The sequence below is a fragment of the Piliocolobus tephrosceles genome, chromosome 10 (assembly GCF_002776525.5).
Source record: "Piliocolobus tephrosceles isolate RC106 chromosome 10, ASM277652v3, whole genome shotgun sequence".
Classification (NCBI taxonomy): Eukaryota; Metazoa; Chordata; class Mammalia; order Primates; family Cercopithecidae; genus Piliocolobus; species Piliocolobus tephrosceles.
Window position 1 is genome coordinate 72,720,937 of NC_045443.1, and position 18,024 is coordinate 72,738,960.

Consider the following 18,024-nt stretch of genomic DNA (forward strand, 5'->3'; position numbering starts at 1 on the left):
CAGTGTTAAGAGGGAAATTTATAGTGCTAAACGCCCACATCAAAAAGCTAGAAAGATCCCAAATTGACATCCTAACATCATAACTAAAGGAACTAGAGAACCAAGAGCAAACAAACCCCAAAGCTAGCAGAAGACAAGAAATAGCCAAGATCAGAGTGAAATAAGGTGATACAAACATGAAAAACCCTTCAAAACAATCAACGAATCCAGGATCTGGTGTTTTGAAAAGATTAATAAAACAAATAGACTGCTAACTAGCTATAATCATAAATAAGTAAAGAGAGAAGAATCAAATAGACACAATAAAAAATGATAAAGGGGATATCACCACTGACCCCACAGAAATACAAACAAGCATCAGAGAATACTATAAACACTTCTGTGCAAATTACCTGGAAAATCTAGAAGAAATGGATAAATTCCTGTAACCATATGCCCTCCCAGGACTGAACCAAGAAGAAGTTGAATCCCTGAATAGACGAATAACAACTTCTGAAATTGAGGCAGTAATGAACAGCCTATCAACAAAAAAAAAGCAAAGGACCAGATGGATTTATAGCTGAATTCTACCAGAATAACAAAGAGGGGCTGATACCCTTTCTTCTGAAAAAATTCCAAACAAGTGAAAAGGAGGTACTCCTCCTAACTCATTGTATGAGGCCAACATCATCCTGATACCAAAACCTGGCAAAGAAACAACAAAAAGCATCAGGCCAATATCCCTGATAAACATTGATGCAAAAATTCTCAATAAAATACTGGCAAACCAAATCCAGCAGCACATCAAAAAGCTTATCCACCACAATCAAGTTGGTTTCATCCCCAGGATGCAAGTCTGGTTCAGCATATCCAAATCAATAAATGCAATTCATTATATCATCAGAACTAAAGACAAAAACTACATAATTATCTCAATAGATGACAAAAAGGCCTTCAATAAAATTCAACATTCCTTTATGTTAAAAACTCCTCTCAATAAAACAGGAATTGAAGGAGCATACCTCAAAAAAATAAGAGCCATTTATGAGAAACCCATAGCCAATATCATACTAAATGGGCAAAAGCTGGAAGCATTCCCCTTGAAAACCAGTACAAGACAAAAATGTCCTCTCTCATCACTTCTATTCAACATAGTATTGGAAGTTCTGGCCAGAGCAATCAGGGAAGAGAAAAAAAAGGGGGGGGTGGTATTCAAATAGGAAGAGAGGAAGTCAAATTGTCTTTGCCTTTGTTTGCATAGATGATATAAACCTATATCTTGAAAACCCCATTATCTCATTCCAAAATCTTTTTAAGCTGATAAGCAACTTTAGCAGTCTCAGGATACAAAATCAATACTCAAAAGTCACAAGCATTCCTGTACACCAACAAGAGACAAGCAGAAAGTCAAATCATGAATAAATTCCCATTCACAATTGCTAGAAAGAGAATAAAATACCTAGGAATACAGCTAAAAAAATAAGTGAAGGATCTCTTCAAGAAGAAATACAAACCACTGCTTAAGGCAATTGGAGAAGACACAAACAAATGAAAAAAACATTCATGTTCATGGATAGTAAGACTCAATATAGTGAATATGACCACACTGCCCAAAGTAATTTATAGATTCAATGCTATTCCCATTAAACTCATTGACATTCTTCACAGAACTAAAAAAACTATTTTAAAATTCATATGGAACCAAATAAAAGTCTGTGTAGCCAAGACATCCTAAGCAGAAAAGAACAAAGCTGGAGGCATCACACTACCTGACTTCAAACTATACTACAAGGCTGCAGTAACCAAAACAGCATAGTACTGGTACAAAAACAGAGACACAGACCAATGGAACAGAATAGAGAACTCAGAAATAACACCTCACATCTATTATCATCTAATCTTCGACAAACCTGACAAAAACAAGCAATGAGGAAAGGACTCCCTATTTAATACATGGTGCTGGGAGAACAGGCTAGCCATATGCAGAGAATTGAAACTGGACCACTTCCTTACAACTTGTACAAAAATTAGCTCAAGATGGATTAAAGGCTTAAATGTAAAACCCAAAACTATAAAAACTCTAGAAGAAAATCTAGGCAATACTATTCAGGACATAGGCATGGGCAAACATTTCATGACAAAAACATCAAAAGCAATTGCAAAAAGCAAAATGGACAACTAGGATCAATTAAACTAAAGAGCTTCTACACAGCAAAAGAAACTATCATCAGAGTAAACAAGCAACCTACAGAGTGGGAGAAAATTTTAGCAATCTATTCATCTGACAAAGTTCTAATATCCAGATTCTACAAAGAATTTAAGTAAATTTACAAAACAAAAAATCATTCAAAAATGGGCAAAAGACATGAACAGACACTTCTCAAAATAAGACATTTATGCATCCAACAAACTACAAAAAAATAGTTTAACATCACTGGTCAGTAGAGAAATGCAAATCAAAATCACAATTTGATACCATCTCATGCCAGTCAGAATGGCAATTATTAGAAAGTCCAGAAACAACAGATGCTGGTGAGACTGTGGAGAAACAGGAATGCTTTTACACTGTTGGTAGGAATGTAAACTCCACAACAGTCAAACCATTGTGGAAGACAGTGTGGTAATTCCTCAAAGAGCTAGAACCAGAAATACCATTTGACCCAGCAATCCCATTGCTAGGTATATACCCTCCAAAATATAAATTATTCTATTACAAAGATACATGCACATGTATGTTCAGAGCAGTACTATTTACAATAGCAAAGACATGGAATCAACCTAAATGTCCATCAATGATAGACTGGATAAAGAAAATGTGGTACATATACACCATGAAATACTATGCAGCCATAAAAATGAATGAGTTCATGTTCTTGGCATATATATATAATATATAATGTTTATTATATACATTATATATAATATATATTTATATATGGTTTTATACATGTTTTTAAACCATATATTCAATTATCTCATTTATATTAACCATATATAACATATATAATATATATTATATTTATATATATGGTTTAAAAATATGGTTTATAATATATATTTTATATATATGTGTGTGTGTATGTGAATATATATATATATTAGCTTACAGACTGCATAAAACAGATAAAATATAAAATACAGAAAGACTACAGGACAGATTTGGCCTCTGGGCCATACGGGGCTGATTGCTACTCTATAGAAAATCCACTGGAATCTACCAAAACTCATCTAAAACTAATAAGTTTAGCTTTTAGGATACAAAATAAGTATACAAAAATTAATTACATGTCTGCATACTAACAATTAATGAACAGAAATTGAGTGAAAATATCATTTAAAATAGCATCAAAAATATAAATTATCTAAAGAAAGAGACATGTACTGAGAACTGCATAATATCATGAGAGAAACTAACAGAGACACAAATAATTAGAGGGATAGACGTTGTTCATGAGTTAGAAGACTCGGTATTTTTAAGATGTCTTTTTTTTTTTTTTTTTTTTTTTTTTCTGAATTGATCTATGGATTCAAGACAATCCCAGGAAAAATTCTACCAGGCTTTTATTGTATAAATTGACAAGTTGATCAAAAAATTCATGTGGAGGCACAAAAATTTTGAATAACCAAAACAACCTGAAATAGAATAAATTTAAAGGGCTAATACTATTGCTTTCAAGTGCTAATAATATGGTTTTCAAAAGTTATTAAAACTGTAAAATAATCCCAACATTGTGGTATTTGCATAAAATTAGACAAATAGATTAGTGGAATAGAATACAGAGATCAGAAATAGACCCACACATGGCTGACCACATATTTTCAACTAATTTTTCAGAAATGCACAAAGGTATTTCAGTGAAAAAAAATTAATAAATCATACTGGAACAATTAGTTATCCATAAAGTAACTTGGATCTATACAATGACAAAAATTAACTCAGAATGAATTGTAGATGTATTTGTTCATTTCATACTACTATAAAGAAATATCCAAGACTGGGTAATTTATAAAGGAAACAGGTTTAATTGACTACATGGTCTCAGGAAACTTACAATCACGGCATAAGGCAAAAGGGAAACAAGCACCTTCTTCACAGTGCAGCAAGACAGAGAAGAGAAAAGGAGGAACTTCCAGTTTTAAAACCATCAGATCTCATGGGCACTCACTATCATGAGAACAGCATGGTGGAAACCCCCTATGGTCCAATCACCTCCCTCTCTCAACACGTGGAGATTATAGTTCCCTCCATCAACACATAAGAATTACAATTAGAGATAAGGTTTGGGTGGGGACACAGAGCCAAACCTTATCACTTTGCCCCAGCCACTCCCAAATCTCATGTCTTTTAACATTTCCAAACCAATCATGCCTTCCCAACAGTTCCCCAAAATCTTAACTGATTTCCGCATTAACTCAAAAGTCCATAGGCCAAAGTCTCATCTGAGAAAGGGCAACTCCCTTCTGCCTATAAGCCTGTAAAATCAAAAACAAGTTAGTTCCTTCCTAGATACAATGGGAATACAGGCATTGGGTAAATGCTCCCATTCCAAATGAGAGAAATTGGCCAAAACAAGGGGGATACAGGCCCTGCACAAGTCCAAAATCCACTGGGGCAGTCATTAAATCTTAAATCTCTGAAATAATCTCCTTTGGCTCCATGTCTCATATCGGGGGCATGCTGATGTGAGAGGTGAGCTCCCACGGCCTTGGGCAGTTCCTTCACGTGTTGCTACTGAAAGTTTGTGGCTTTTCCTGGTGCATGGTGCAAGTTGCCATTGGATCTACCATTCTGAGGTCTGGAGGATGGTGGCCCTGTTCTCACAGCTCCACTAGGCAGTGCCCCAGTGGGGACTCTGTGTGGAGTCTCTAATCCCACCTTTTCTTTCCACACTGCCCTAGTAGAGGTTCTCCATGAGGGCTCTGCCCCTGCAGCAGACTTCTGCCTAGATATCCAGGCATTTTCATACGTCCTCTGAAATCTAGGTGGAGGTTTTCAATCTTCAGTTCTTAACTTCTGTGCACCCACAGGCCCAACACGTTGCAGTCTTTCTGCCCCTTAGCTCAGATAGGTCTGAGTTCTTGTCTCACAACCAGGAAGAATTAGGTGTGCGGATACTGGACAGTGAGTGGAGTAGAATTTATTAAGCAAAAGAGAAACTCTCAACAAAGAGAAATGTGGCAGGAAGGGAATGGTTCCTCTACCCAAAGGCTGGAAAGTACCCCGTTGTGGCTGGTTCTGGGGCCTTTTATGGACTTAGAATGAAGAGTATGTGCTGATTGGTCTATGAATATGCCAAAAAAAAAAAAAAAAAAAAAAGTTAAAGTGAAGATACCACTCAAAGATGGCCACAACAGTGTAGAAAACTAATTAGGAAAGGGTTGGTATATGTAAAATAGGTGAAGGGTGGGTATCAATCAGAGGAAAGTGCACCAAACAAGAAAACAAGTTCTCAATCCAGTGCAAATATTTAACTTGTAGCTTGGCTTTCAGGTTATAAACTGTCTTTGGCTTGAAGGTGGGGTTTCACCAGGGACCCAACCCTATCTGCCTAGGCATTTGGCTGCCTTCTGCTACTCTCAACATCACATTGAAGTCACCAAGGCTTGAGGCTTGCACCCTCTGAAGCAACAGCTGAAGTTGTACCTCAGCCTGTTTTAGCTGAGGAAAGAGATGTAATTGACTCATGGTTCCACGTGAATGAGGAGGCCTCAGGAAACTTACAATCATGACAGAAGGTGAAGGGGAAGCCAGCACCTTCCTTACAGTGCAGCAGGAGAGAGAAGAGTAAAGGAGGAATTTCTAAACACTTTTAAAACCATCAGATCTCATGAGAACTCACTCACTATCATAAGAACAGCAGGAGGGAAACCCCTCCCATAATCCAATCACCTCCCTCCTTAAACGTGGGGATTACAGTTTCCTCCCTCAACACATGGGAATTACAATTCAATATGAGATTTGGGTGGGGACACAGAGCCAAACCATATCAACAGACCTAAATGTAAAATCTAAAACTACAGAAATTTTAGAAGAAAAGATGAACAAAAACCTTTATGACCTTCAGAAAGCCAAAGATTTTTAAACTACCACACTAAAACTATGATATATAAATTTAATGTCATTAAAATTAAAAATAACTACTATTCAAAGACACTGTTAAGAGAATGAAAAGACAAGCCACCTGGAAGAAAGTCTGTAAACAGCAACAATAACAGCAACATACATCAAATAAAGATGTACCCTGGAATACAGGAAGAACTCTCACAACTCAATATAAAGAAAACTTACAACTCAATCTTATTTTTTTTAATACAAAGAAGATATGTAGGTAACAAATATACACATAAAAATGCTCAACATCATTAGTCATTTAAAAAATACAAATTAAGGTCACAATAAATACCACTACACCACTATTAGAATGGCTAGAGGGTGGCCATGCCAAATGCTGGGGACAAAGTGAAGGCTATGGTATTCTCACGCACTGTTAGATCTGTGTCCCTGTAATGATGTATGTATGAATGCTTTGAACATTCATAGCAACCCTGTTGGTAGTGACCAAAAACTTGACCAACCCAAATGCCCATCAATGGAAGAATATATAACTAAATTGTGGCATATTCTTTAACGGAATACTACTCATGTTGTTATGTTTTTATGTGTATACTCTAAGTAACACATTTTTTAAGTCTTTCACAGATAGAAGATAAAGAGCCTTTGAAAAATTTGACTTATACTATTACAAATCAGGCATAATAGCTGTCAAGTCATACATCATCAAATAGAACCAGATAAGGACTATGATATTATAATTTAAAATTAAAAGATGAAACACATGTTTATGTTTGTAATTTAAATATTACTTATTTCATGTACCAAATGAAGAAATAGTCATACTATCTATGACAAAAACTTTGCAACCATCACATGCATAATTACACTGGGTCCAGATCTCATTATTGATCTATAGAATATTCAAGAATAGAACTTCCATGTGGTTCATCCTGTAAGGAATTGTTTTAATAGTTTATTTTAACAGAAGAAATGAAAATAAAATTGAGACATATTATTTTTCATTTTCAATGTTTATGACTTAATGAATGACTAAAACAACTTGCATACATGCGTGAAAAAAATTGGAGAAATTAACAGCCACTTGACTAATCAATGTTTCTCTTTTTTACAGAGGAAATTTTGCAAATATGCGTCCTTACACTAAAGGAGAATCTTGCTCTCTCTGCTCGAAAGAAGAGAAATGTGTAAAGAACCTCTGCAGTAAGCAAAAAAAAATAATAATATTATATTTAGAGAGTAAAATTTCCATATATTTATTATATTTTAAAATTTGCCTTCTCAAATTTACAAATTAGGGACAAGATTTGATTGTTGTTATCTGATTATATAAATCATTTGTCATAAATTTTAATACTTAAACTCAGATGATTCTTGCTTTCTTCACTGATTACTCTCCCTCTGAAGCTAAAGAGCATAAAGGAAGGAAGTACAACCATGATTCAATTTGCTGCTGCACGGAAAATAACTATGGGTTGAAATGCTTCTTATTTTTACTTGCTTTCATTGACCTCCTTTTATTAGTTATTAGAATAGTGATCCATTCTGAAGTAATTTGTTAGTCAATGTCCAAAGTAATTATGATTTAAAACTAACATGTTTCTTTTTCATGATCAACTTTTTCGTTCTCAAAACAAATATGCTTTTAAAGGCTAAAAGTATAAATTTTGGGCAGTGAGACTAGAGGAAAAAAATGGAGCCATGCGTCAACAAAATGTCAATCTCTGCAAAATATTGGAAGAGATGTATTCTGAGCAAATATGAGTGGCCAATGACCTGTGAGACAGCCCTCAGGAGACCCTGAGAACATGTGTCCAAGGTGGTCAGGCTACAACTTGTTTTTCACATTTTAAGGAGACATAAGACATTAATCAATACATGCAAGATATACATTAGTTCTGTCCAGAAAGGCAAGACAACTGGAAGTGGGGCTTGCAAGTCAAAAGTCAAAGGTAGATTCAAAGATGTTCTTATTGGCAATTGGTTAAGTAATTGTCTAAAGGCTTACAATCAATAGAAACAAATAGCTGGGTTAAGATAAGGGGTTGTGGAGACCAAGGGTTTATTAAGTAGATGAAACCTCAAGGTATCAGGCTTCTGAGAGACTAGATTGTAAATGTTTCTTATCAGATTGAAAGAGTCTCTTCTATTAGACTTAAGATCTGTATTGGTGTTAATGCTGGAAAGCTTTTTCTGAATTCCAAAAAGAGAGGAAGGTATAACAGGACATGTCTGACCTCCCCTTTCCTATCATGGCCTGAACTAGTTTTTCAGGTTAACTTTGGAATGCCCTTTGCCAAAAGTAGGGGTCCATTCAGATGGTTGGGGGACTTAGAATTTTAGTTCTGGTTTACATTATCCTCCTTCTGGCCAACATTTGCCAGAGGCAAAATCAACGGCCAGTAAACATTTACTTTATCCCATAGTGTTGCCAGGGTGCCATGGCTGCCTGCCCCAGGTTCATCCTGTCCCTCAGTGGAATCCCTATTGCCAAAGGACCTAGATCCAAAAACTTATAGCCAATTTAAATGTTAACAGCCCAGATGGGAATGGACATGGACAGGCATTCACTAACTGTTAAATTATTTAATAATTACATTTATATTTATATATTATATAATTATATTTAGTAATATACAAGCCAACCAACAAAAACACAAAGGTGAAGATACAAAATTGACTTACCTTTAACTTCTATACATTGAGCTGCTATAATCTTGGTTTTAGTTACAGACTTAACAGCAATTAGCTACATAAAACATAAGCATTATTAAAACTTTTTAAGGTAAGGAATTTAGAGATTTTTGTTGTGCCACATTTCTTTTTGTTGTCTTTAGTAATGTGTCCTAAGGTGTCTGATAAAAATTTTTTATATATAATTATCTGCATAAATCTCACAACTGGGAGTATTATACCCAGGAGGCTTTGTCATGGGTATCTTTATATTCTTTCAGTAATAATTTGTTGTTAATTCTACAGGAAGCAGCAAATTACTTATGGTTAGAATGGATTAAAAGGTGCCACATAACAGCTCAGAAGGCAAAGTCCCTGTTTTACCAGCTGTTTAGGCATCTGTGTACCCATCCTTGATAGAGAAGAGCTGAACTAATTATATCTCTCAAAACCAGCCCTTGTAATCTCATGCAACCACCTCTTGCACAATAGTCCCTGGGCCTAGAGGGAGGGTGTTTGTATTGTTTTAGCAACAGAGCATATGCAATGAAAAGCAGATCAGGCTGAATGGGATTCCAAATGAGGAAGATTTGCAGGTTTTGTCAAATCATCTGTAGTCCTCAGAATGCCATGATTCTGGTTTTCCTGGAAGAAGTAAAACCATGAGCGATAAATCACATTAATAATTTGACAATTAAAAAAGAAAGTGTGTGTTAGAACAGAAAAAGGAAACTATTCCACTAGAGCACTAACTAAAAACATAAAAAATTATAACCTGGTACTCTTTAGAGGATCACTGTAGCCAAGAGATAATTCATAATTCAATTTGCACTCAACAACAAAAGTCAGCACCAGAATCAAGTAACAAGTGTTACAGTTTTCCTTTGAAACAATTTACCTCTTTCTCTAATCCTCCTTTACTACTAAAGAGAAATTATAGTAAAACCAATTTGTGTGCAAAGTAAGTTTTAGGTTTATTATTTGGCCTGATCATTCGCATAAAGTGCAACAAGAATTGATTGGCCATATAGACTTTTTTCAAATTGGCTTTGCTGCAATTTTACCTAAACATATGTTATTCTAGTTAAAGCCTTGGTAAAATAACCAGTGTCTTCTATTGTGCTTTTTGAAAAGAGAAGACTCTTAGTAGATTTACGCAAATAACTATATTGTCATAAAATCAGAATACTCAGGAACTGTTTTTGAATTTTGGAGAACTCAGGTAGAGAGAAAGGTAAATTTTCTCACAAAAGTGTACTTTACCCAACTACTCTAAACCATAAATCACTCAAAAGAAAAAGATTTCCTTGCCTCTTCTTTAACCAGAGAAGCAGCCCTCCAAATAAGATGCTGTTTGTTCACCTTGGAACTTCTATTCACAAGCCAAGAAGCTCTTGTCAGATGAGAGCTGTTTATCAGGAACTGTAGAATCTAGCAGCTCCTCACATAGAGTGAGACCTAGGGGCAAAAGAAGCCTCCTGGTCTTGACCTCCTCCTTGTATCCCCAGGCAGCAAGATCCTACATAAACCATTTTTATATTATCATAAAATTTTGGGGGCACCATTATTTATATTAACACAAGGGTAGCTTTAGTAAACACCCCATAGCAAGGCAGTAAATTCCCCATAAGTGGAAATTCTCTAGTCCACAGTCCTCGTAGTTTTCATTAAGAAATGCTCACAGATTTTTGTCATAGGCCCCAATAAATGCTCCATAAGGAGTTATCAAGTGGAGGATTTGTCCTGAGCAGCACTCAGCGTCTACCCTATATTCTGTGGGCTCGGGCAGCCTTACTAGTTCTTTTAGCATATCCAATTAACATTTCACAAAGGGCAGATTTTCATGCCTTCAGATTTATAGTATTACATAGGGGAAACATCCCCAGTGAGATCTAATACCCAGTTTCATAAGACATGTAGGTAAAGGAGGTCACAACTACCTTACATAAAGCCTGTTTAAACATTTCAAATCTCATAATACTATCAAGCTTTACATTTTTACGTTCTGGTCCTAGGAATTTTTCTTCTCTATCACTAGACCATTTTACCTTTACTGATGAATAGGTATTTAGGTTCCCAGCAGGGAATTAAGCCAAGGAACTCAGTCTCTTTTGTCAATCTTCATCTAAATTTGCCTCAACAGTGCCCCAGGCAATGTCAGCTTTCTCATTATAATGTCTGTCCTTTGATTTTTCTTAAATTTCCCCAATCTGGGGGCAAATGCAGAACACTGGTGTGGTGCTATTTAATGTTGGAGGATCCGCAGTGATTGCCTTTGGTCCACCCAGTCTTTGATAGTGTTGTAAAGACTTTGAACTCTATGAATTTTCATTTTTATTTATTTCATTTATTAATAACCATTTAAAGATTTCCACTCTTCTGAGATGAGTCCTTTGATTCCCTTTTACCTTTCTCTTTTTTGTTGTTAATTACCTTAATGTTTCATTAGCATCTCTGAGACCTATGAGGGAAAGCAAATTTGATAAGTTTTCTCAAACAGTTGTTCAGTTCTATAGGAGTAATGTCATCTGGGGTGCCCTGTAAAAAGAGCTCCCTTAAGCACAGCATTTACCATGACCTTGGTAATAGGCATATTTGGTGGGTGAATATCCTCATCATCATAAAGCCAGTTCCACATGGCTTGCATATGAGGCATTTCAGCTGCCTCATCTGGGGTCCTCCACTTGGCATTTTACAGGAAGAGTTGGGCAGTCTCCTTCTCAGGGTAAACAGAACTTACAGTAGCATTTATCCAATCCACTAGACTGGTCATTGTCTCAGGAATAACCTGTGCATCCATATCACATATATACTCATCAATTGTTTAATAGTGAGATATGGGTCCTACATTGACCCAAACATGCTCTTTCATTGGGTAGCATTTAAAATGAAAGATACTGTCCTTAAAGTAGTTATTTTTACAATCCATTATACTAAAGGTTTCTCAGGAAACTGATGATATGAATCTACAAAATGGAAGAATTTTTTTTACTTTATACCCTCTGGTTTTAATAGTTGCTTGGTTTTGCCCCTCACCAACATTGACTATTTTCTTAGTAACTGCAGGTCTTAGAGGTAATTTTTACTGGCCTTGGTTAATTTTTCCCTTTGTGGGTAGCTTTGAGGTTAGTGGCCTGAGCTAACTTACATCTGAATTTGGTCCAGCCTTTAGGCCAAACACAGCACTCTTTTACTTTCATTATACCTATTACAAATAACAATAACTAAGGGATTGAATATTTTGCCTTTTTCTTAGTAGTCTGCATTTTCCTACACATTCAGTGAACTCACTCTCTGGGAGTATTGTTATGCCCAGACCGTTTATTCCCCAAAGAAGACCACCAGAGTCCAGAATCAAAGCCAAGCGGCAAGGATCTTTACTGCAAGTTCGAACTTGGTCCCTCCATTCCTCAACATACAAGAGGGCCCTGAACAATGCGTGTGCTCGCTTTTTATAGCCCGATGTAAACAGGACTTGTATAGTTACAGAGGAACAAGGGAATTCTTTTGGTTACAGCATTACAATTGGTTAACATTTTAAGTTATACATTTAGCAGTTTTCTATTGGTTCCCGCACTTTCAGTAAAACCACAAATGGCTGTGTCCGTATCGGGGACTTTCCAGGTGGTGTTTTTCTAAAGTTGAGATATATGGTAGTCTCTGAGATGAGAAATGTGTTTGTACTGGGCTCAGGAAGTTGAGAGATATATGGTGGGATGTGTTTGTACTGGGCTCAGAAAGTTGAGAGATATATGGTGGGATGTGCTTGTACTGGGCCTGTTTGTGTTGAGCCCAGGAAGTTGAGATACATGGAGGAATGTGTTTGCACTGGGCCTGTTTGTGTTGGGCCCGGGGCTGAGGAATGTGCCTGATTTCTTTCAGTATGACTATGATTCATCTCTAAATTGCACTGGCAACTTTACCTTTAGTAACTGAGTGCAGTCCAGCTGCAGCTCCTTAATATGGGTGACCACATGGCCACCCGAGAGTCAAAGGTTTCTTATTCCCCACCCTTTTATTTTTCTCTTCATCCATTTGGTATTATCTGCATATTTATTTCCTTTATTTTAAAGATACTCAAATAGCCTCTAAACTAACAAAAATATTATATTCTCTTTAGCAAAAATCACATCCTTATGTTTCTATAAACTTCACCAAAAAAAAAAAAAAAAAAAAAAAAACACTTTTTACTCTCCTGCTATTTTAGCTTTTAACATCCCAAATTCCCAGTGGGGAAAAACACACAAAAATTACTTGATTTAACATAATATGACTTTGAGATTTTAAACTACTGGAGATAATTTTGAGATTAAATTTACCAAATTAATCTGAATGAATATTACCAAAGTCATGTGAACTAAAAGGTATCAGAGTTAGCTTCTATTAGTTTCATATGCACTTACTTCTCTTTAAGCCAATTAATTAGAGCTCTTGCATATTTTGGTAGTGAAATATCACTTTTATATGACACATATAAACATATAGATAAAGCAGACATACAAACAAAAGCAGATCCTATAAGATTTTTTATTTGCCTGTTTCATATATTCTTTCCCTTACTTTAGACTATTAATTTTAAAAAGTTACAGGAGCCAACTAAAATTGAAGGAAAGAGTTACCATCCTAGGACTTCTCAAAAGTTAGAAAGAGCTAAAGCAGCAGGGTACAGCGTAAGTTGAACTTCTGTGACATCAATCTAAAGAATTTTAAAATTAAAATTAAAACAGGTTATAGAATTTAAAAATTAATTGATAGGTGCAGCAAACCATCAGGGCACATGTATACTTATGTAACAAACCTGCACATTCAGCACATGTATCCCAGAACTTAAAAATTCAAAAAATAAAAATTAAAAATGTATTGCATTAAAAGTCAATATTTTTAATAAAAGCTTGTTCTAACCAACTTTTTAGTCTTGTATCAGTGTATTTTAATATCAAAGTCCAACTTCTAGAAAGACTATTAAAATTTCCTTTTAACTATAGCCAACTTAATTGTAACTTTAAATTTTTTTTTTTTTTTTTTTTTGGCTAATCTTATTATGACTTACACAGACCATTTGTGAAAAGTTTGAACTTTCAGGTTTGTCTTAAACATCCCCCTTTCTTAAACAACTAGATATTTTATTTTAGGACAAAAATTTACCACACAAGATTATTTCTCATACTGAGATAGAAAGCCCCTAAGAGAAAATTTCTAAACATACATAAATGTGACCACTCCCCAGGCTTACACAAACAACTTATCTGGAAAACCCCTAGCCCTTTAAGGTTGCAACATACATGCATGTGACCACCCCCTGGGCTTACACAAACAACTTATCTGAAAAACCCCCAGCCGTTTAAGCTTGCAAAAAAAGGTGGGAACCAATCAGAAACTGCCGAATGTTCAACTTTAAATGTCAACCAATAATAAGCTTATAACTACTGTTTCTCTGTAACTTGTTTGTACCTCACTATAAAAGAAACCCTAAAACAGCAGCCGGGGCCTCTCTCTTTACCTGCCATTGTATAAAGCGGAGAGGTCTGGGTTCGAACTCGTAATAAAGCAACCCCGGCTATTTGGCTTTGACTCTGGACTCTGGTGGTCACTTATTGGGGTCTCGCGACTTCGGGCACAACAATACAAAAATATTTTTTAACCTTTCTTACCAAAAATACCTCTTAATATGTATAACTTCCTTTAAGTCTCTCTTATTTCCTGGTTTCTTTTACCTTCTTTAGCATATAACTTTTAAATAACCTTTGAATTAAACAAACATTATTTACCTTTCAATAAGAACACATTTTTAAAAAAATGTTTTCCTATCATTTTTCAAACTGGACATTGCCCAGAGAGTTAATGAATATCCAATGTTAAATATAACTTTAGATTCAAACAACCTTTAGACAAGTGTGTTTACAAACATTTATTCTATTACATTTACTTCATTAATTTATTTAATAGTTCACCTAGTGTATTTATAAAGACTGATAGTCATCATTTAAAATTATTTCTCTGTTAATCATTTTTACAGCGTATGAATTGTGGGTGTTTACTCAAGAAATAAACTTAAGGCTGACTATATGAGTATTTTACCAATAATTCAGGATGTAGCTGTTTTCATTAAACCAACAATACCAAATGTCTTATTCAGCAAAAATCACACAAGCAAAGATTATTCTGTTTGGGGCTGGCTTTATAGTTTTACAACCCTTATACAAAATTTTGACACCTTATAATATTTTCCAGGGATAAATACAAACTCACTTGATCAATAAACAGAAAGAAAAATGCTACAGTTCTAATTCTAATGTTACTTTACCAAGAATTTTAAAGCCAGTTTATTTATTAAAAATTTTACTTAAGTCATTGTCATATGCGTCCCTGTGAAGAGACCACCAAACAGGCTTTGTGTGAGCAATAAAGTTTTTCAATCACCTGGGTGCGGGCAGGCTGAGTCCGAAAAGAGAGTCAGTGAAGGGAGATAAGGGTGAGGCCGTTTTATAGCATTTCGGTAGGTAAAGGAAAATTCCAGTAAAAGGGGGGTTGTTCTCTGGCAGGCAGGAGTGGGAGTCACAAGGTGCTCAGTGGGGGAGCTTTTTGAGCCAGGATGAGCCAGGAAAAGGAATTTCACAAGGTAATGTCATCACTTAAGGCAAAGACTGGCCATTTTCACTTCTTTTGTGGTGGAATGTCATCAGTTAAGGCCCAGCAGGGCATTTTCACTTCTTTTGTGATTCTTCAGTTACTTCAGGCCATCTGGGCATATACGTGCAAGTCACAGGGGCTGCGGATGTGCAAGTCACAGGGGCTGCGGATGTGCAAGTCACAGGGGATGTGATGGCTTGGCTTGGGCTCAGAGGCCTGACATGCACGTGAATTTGAAAAGCATATGGGCTTATTATTTGCTTAATTTATGATTACTCTTAACTTTAAGCCAATTTGGTACCTTGTGGCCACAATCCATAACAAAATACATAAACACATACATACACATCATAGAAAGATCCTGTTTTTTATTTCAGAACTCTAGCCATAAGATATTAATACAAACTCACTGGTTTACAAAAAGGAAGAAGATTGGATCTAAACTGTGGGTTTTGTCTCAGTAGAAAAGTAACAGCAGATTTAAAGCAGGCAGAAAAGAAAATAGAGAAGTAGAGAACTTAGGAACTCTTGAGTTGCAGATTGACCTTTGGGCTATGAATTTTTCTTTGATGTAATTTGCCTATCAGCTTAAAATGTGCAAAACAGACCATAATATGTAACTAGTTTGAGTACTAGTAATCCTGGCATGCCCTCAAACTTTTTCATTTTGCACAAACACTCGCAGAGAGGCACCCTAAAACTAACAGGGTGCCCCAAAGTGGATCATTCTCCTTGTCTTTCCTCATTTTCAGATTGTTTCCCACTTTTTTTTTCTTAAAAGGAGGAATGGAGCTGTGGCCTAGGGTTTTTTTGTGTGGTAGATCAATGTGTGCTGATTTTGGATGAGACTGCAGTGCTTTACAAATGAGTCATTTCCACCCGCTTATGTATCTCAGTTTCTCTCTCCAGAGGTCTATCACCTCTGAGAAGGCTAAAAATGCCAAGTGAACAGCTCCATATGCATTTCTTGAATGAGTCTTTTAAAACTAATTTTGTTGAGGCTTCCCTGTAGGGCCACTGTATGGCAAAAGGGGTAAACCACCCAGAGGATTCCCACTCAGCCCCCAGTCACCCAAAGGGCAGCTTGCAGCTGGGAGTAACAAAATGTCCTTTCTCTTCAGAGCTGAGGAGGTATCTCATTTATCTATAAAAATGAAAGTTTAAGTTTCTCACAAAAATGCACAGACAAGCCAATTGAGATTAATTTTGGGAGAAAAATTAAGGGAGAAGACACTTTAGAATATACCTCCAAAGTGGAAACCAAATAGGTTACCCAAAAGACAGGGGTTCTCCTTGGCATTAGAAAAAGGCAATGGACAAGATCCTTTAGAATGCACCTCTAAACTAGAATTAGGATCCTAAACAACAACTTCCTAGGAAGAAAGAAAAAAAAAAAAGAACTTTTTGTCTCTTTGTAGTAACACTTAGCTTAAAACACAGCATATTGTATAGCTATATCAAAGTATTTTATTTCTTTATGTCCTTATTCTATAAGCTTTTTTCCACTTACAATTTTTATTTTACTGTTTAAACTTTTTGTTAAAAACTGAAATACAAATACACACATTAGCCTAGGCCTACAGGGTCAGAGTCATCAATATAACCATCTTCCATCTCCACATCATGTACCACAGGACGGTCTTGCACATCAAATTATATTCCTTTTTGTAATATATTTGTTGTTGTTATAAATATTTTAGAATTTGATTTTATAATTGATTTTATTGGCCTAAAAAATGTAAATGCTTTTGTATATTAGTCTATTAACAGTTTTACCAAACTGTCTTATTATTTCTGACAGTTTATTGATTTTCTTGGATTTTATATGACAAATCATTTTTCTGTTAAAAATAATGCGAGTTTTGTTCTTTCTTCTAATCTGTATATTCATTATTTATTTCACAAATATTAACAGACAGTTCCTTCATTTCTCCAGTGCAATGTTGAGCATCAGCTGTAACAGTAAGACACACCCTTCTATTATTCTTAAATTCAGAGACAATGTTTCACCATTGTGTATGTTTTTCATTGGTCTTCATTGCCAGGTTATAAAAGTTTTCTCTTTTCCTTATTTTGCTGAGTTTTAATTTGAATAAATGTTAACTTTAACAATTTTTCCCTCCATCTCTTGAAATGCTATTTCTTTCCTTTTAATGTCTTAAAGTTGTAAACTGTATCAAAGGGTTGTTGTGCCCTGAGTTCCGAGACCCCCCTCAAAGACGACCACCAGAAACCGAAGTCAAAGCCAAGCGGCCGGGATCACTTTATTGCAGGTTCGAACCCGGACCTCTCTCCGTACAGGCATAGTCAGGAGGGCAAGAGAGAGGTCCCGAGCACAGCTCAAGCCTACTTTTTATAGTAAGGCACAAACAGGTTACAGAAGATTAGAGCATTTTTGCAGTTACAAGATTGGGATTGGTTGACATTTTGAAGTTTGAACATTCGGCAGTTTCTGATTGGCTCCCGCCCTTTTTTAAACTACAAACGTCTGGGGTTTTTTTTTTTAGACAAACTGCTTGCTTAACCATGGGTGGAGGGGGGTGGTTTCGATTGAGCAAGCAGGGGGTACGTGACTGGGGGCTGCAAGCACCGGTAATCAGAACAGAACAGAACAGGACAGGGACTTTCACAACGCTTGTCCATACAACCTCTGGAATCTATAGATAACA

At 35.9% G+C, this 18,024-nt stretch overlaps 2 protein-coding genes across 3 annotated transcripts in view; one reads left to right on the top strand and one right to left on the bottom strand.

The window, feature by feature from the left end:
• CAPS2 (calcyphosine 2) overlaps positions 1–18,024 on the bottom strand; it is a 121,375-nt gene that overhangs the window by 83,183 nt on the left and 20,168 nt on the right. The window lies entirely within an intron of this gene.
• The window catches only part of GLIPR1L1 (GLIPR1 like 1), a 37,615-nt gene that overhangs the window by 17,082 nt on the left and 2,509 nt on the right, over positions 1–18,024 (top strand). For both annotated transcript variants that reach the window (XM_023187755.3, XM_023188525.3), the window contains exon 4: positions 7,167–7,255. In XM_023187755.3, coding sequence (XP_023043523.1) covers positions 7,167–7,255 — 89 coding nt within the window. The remainder of the gene's footprint in view (positions 1–7,166; positions 7,256–18,024) is intronic.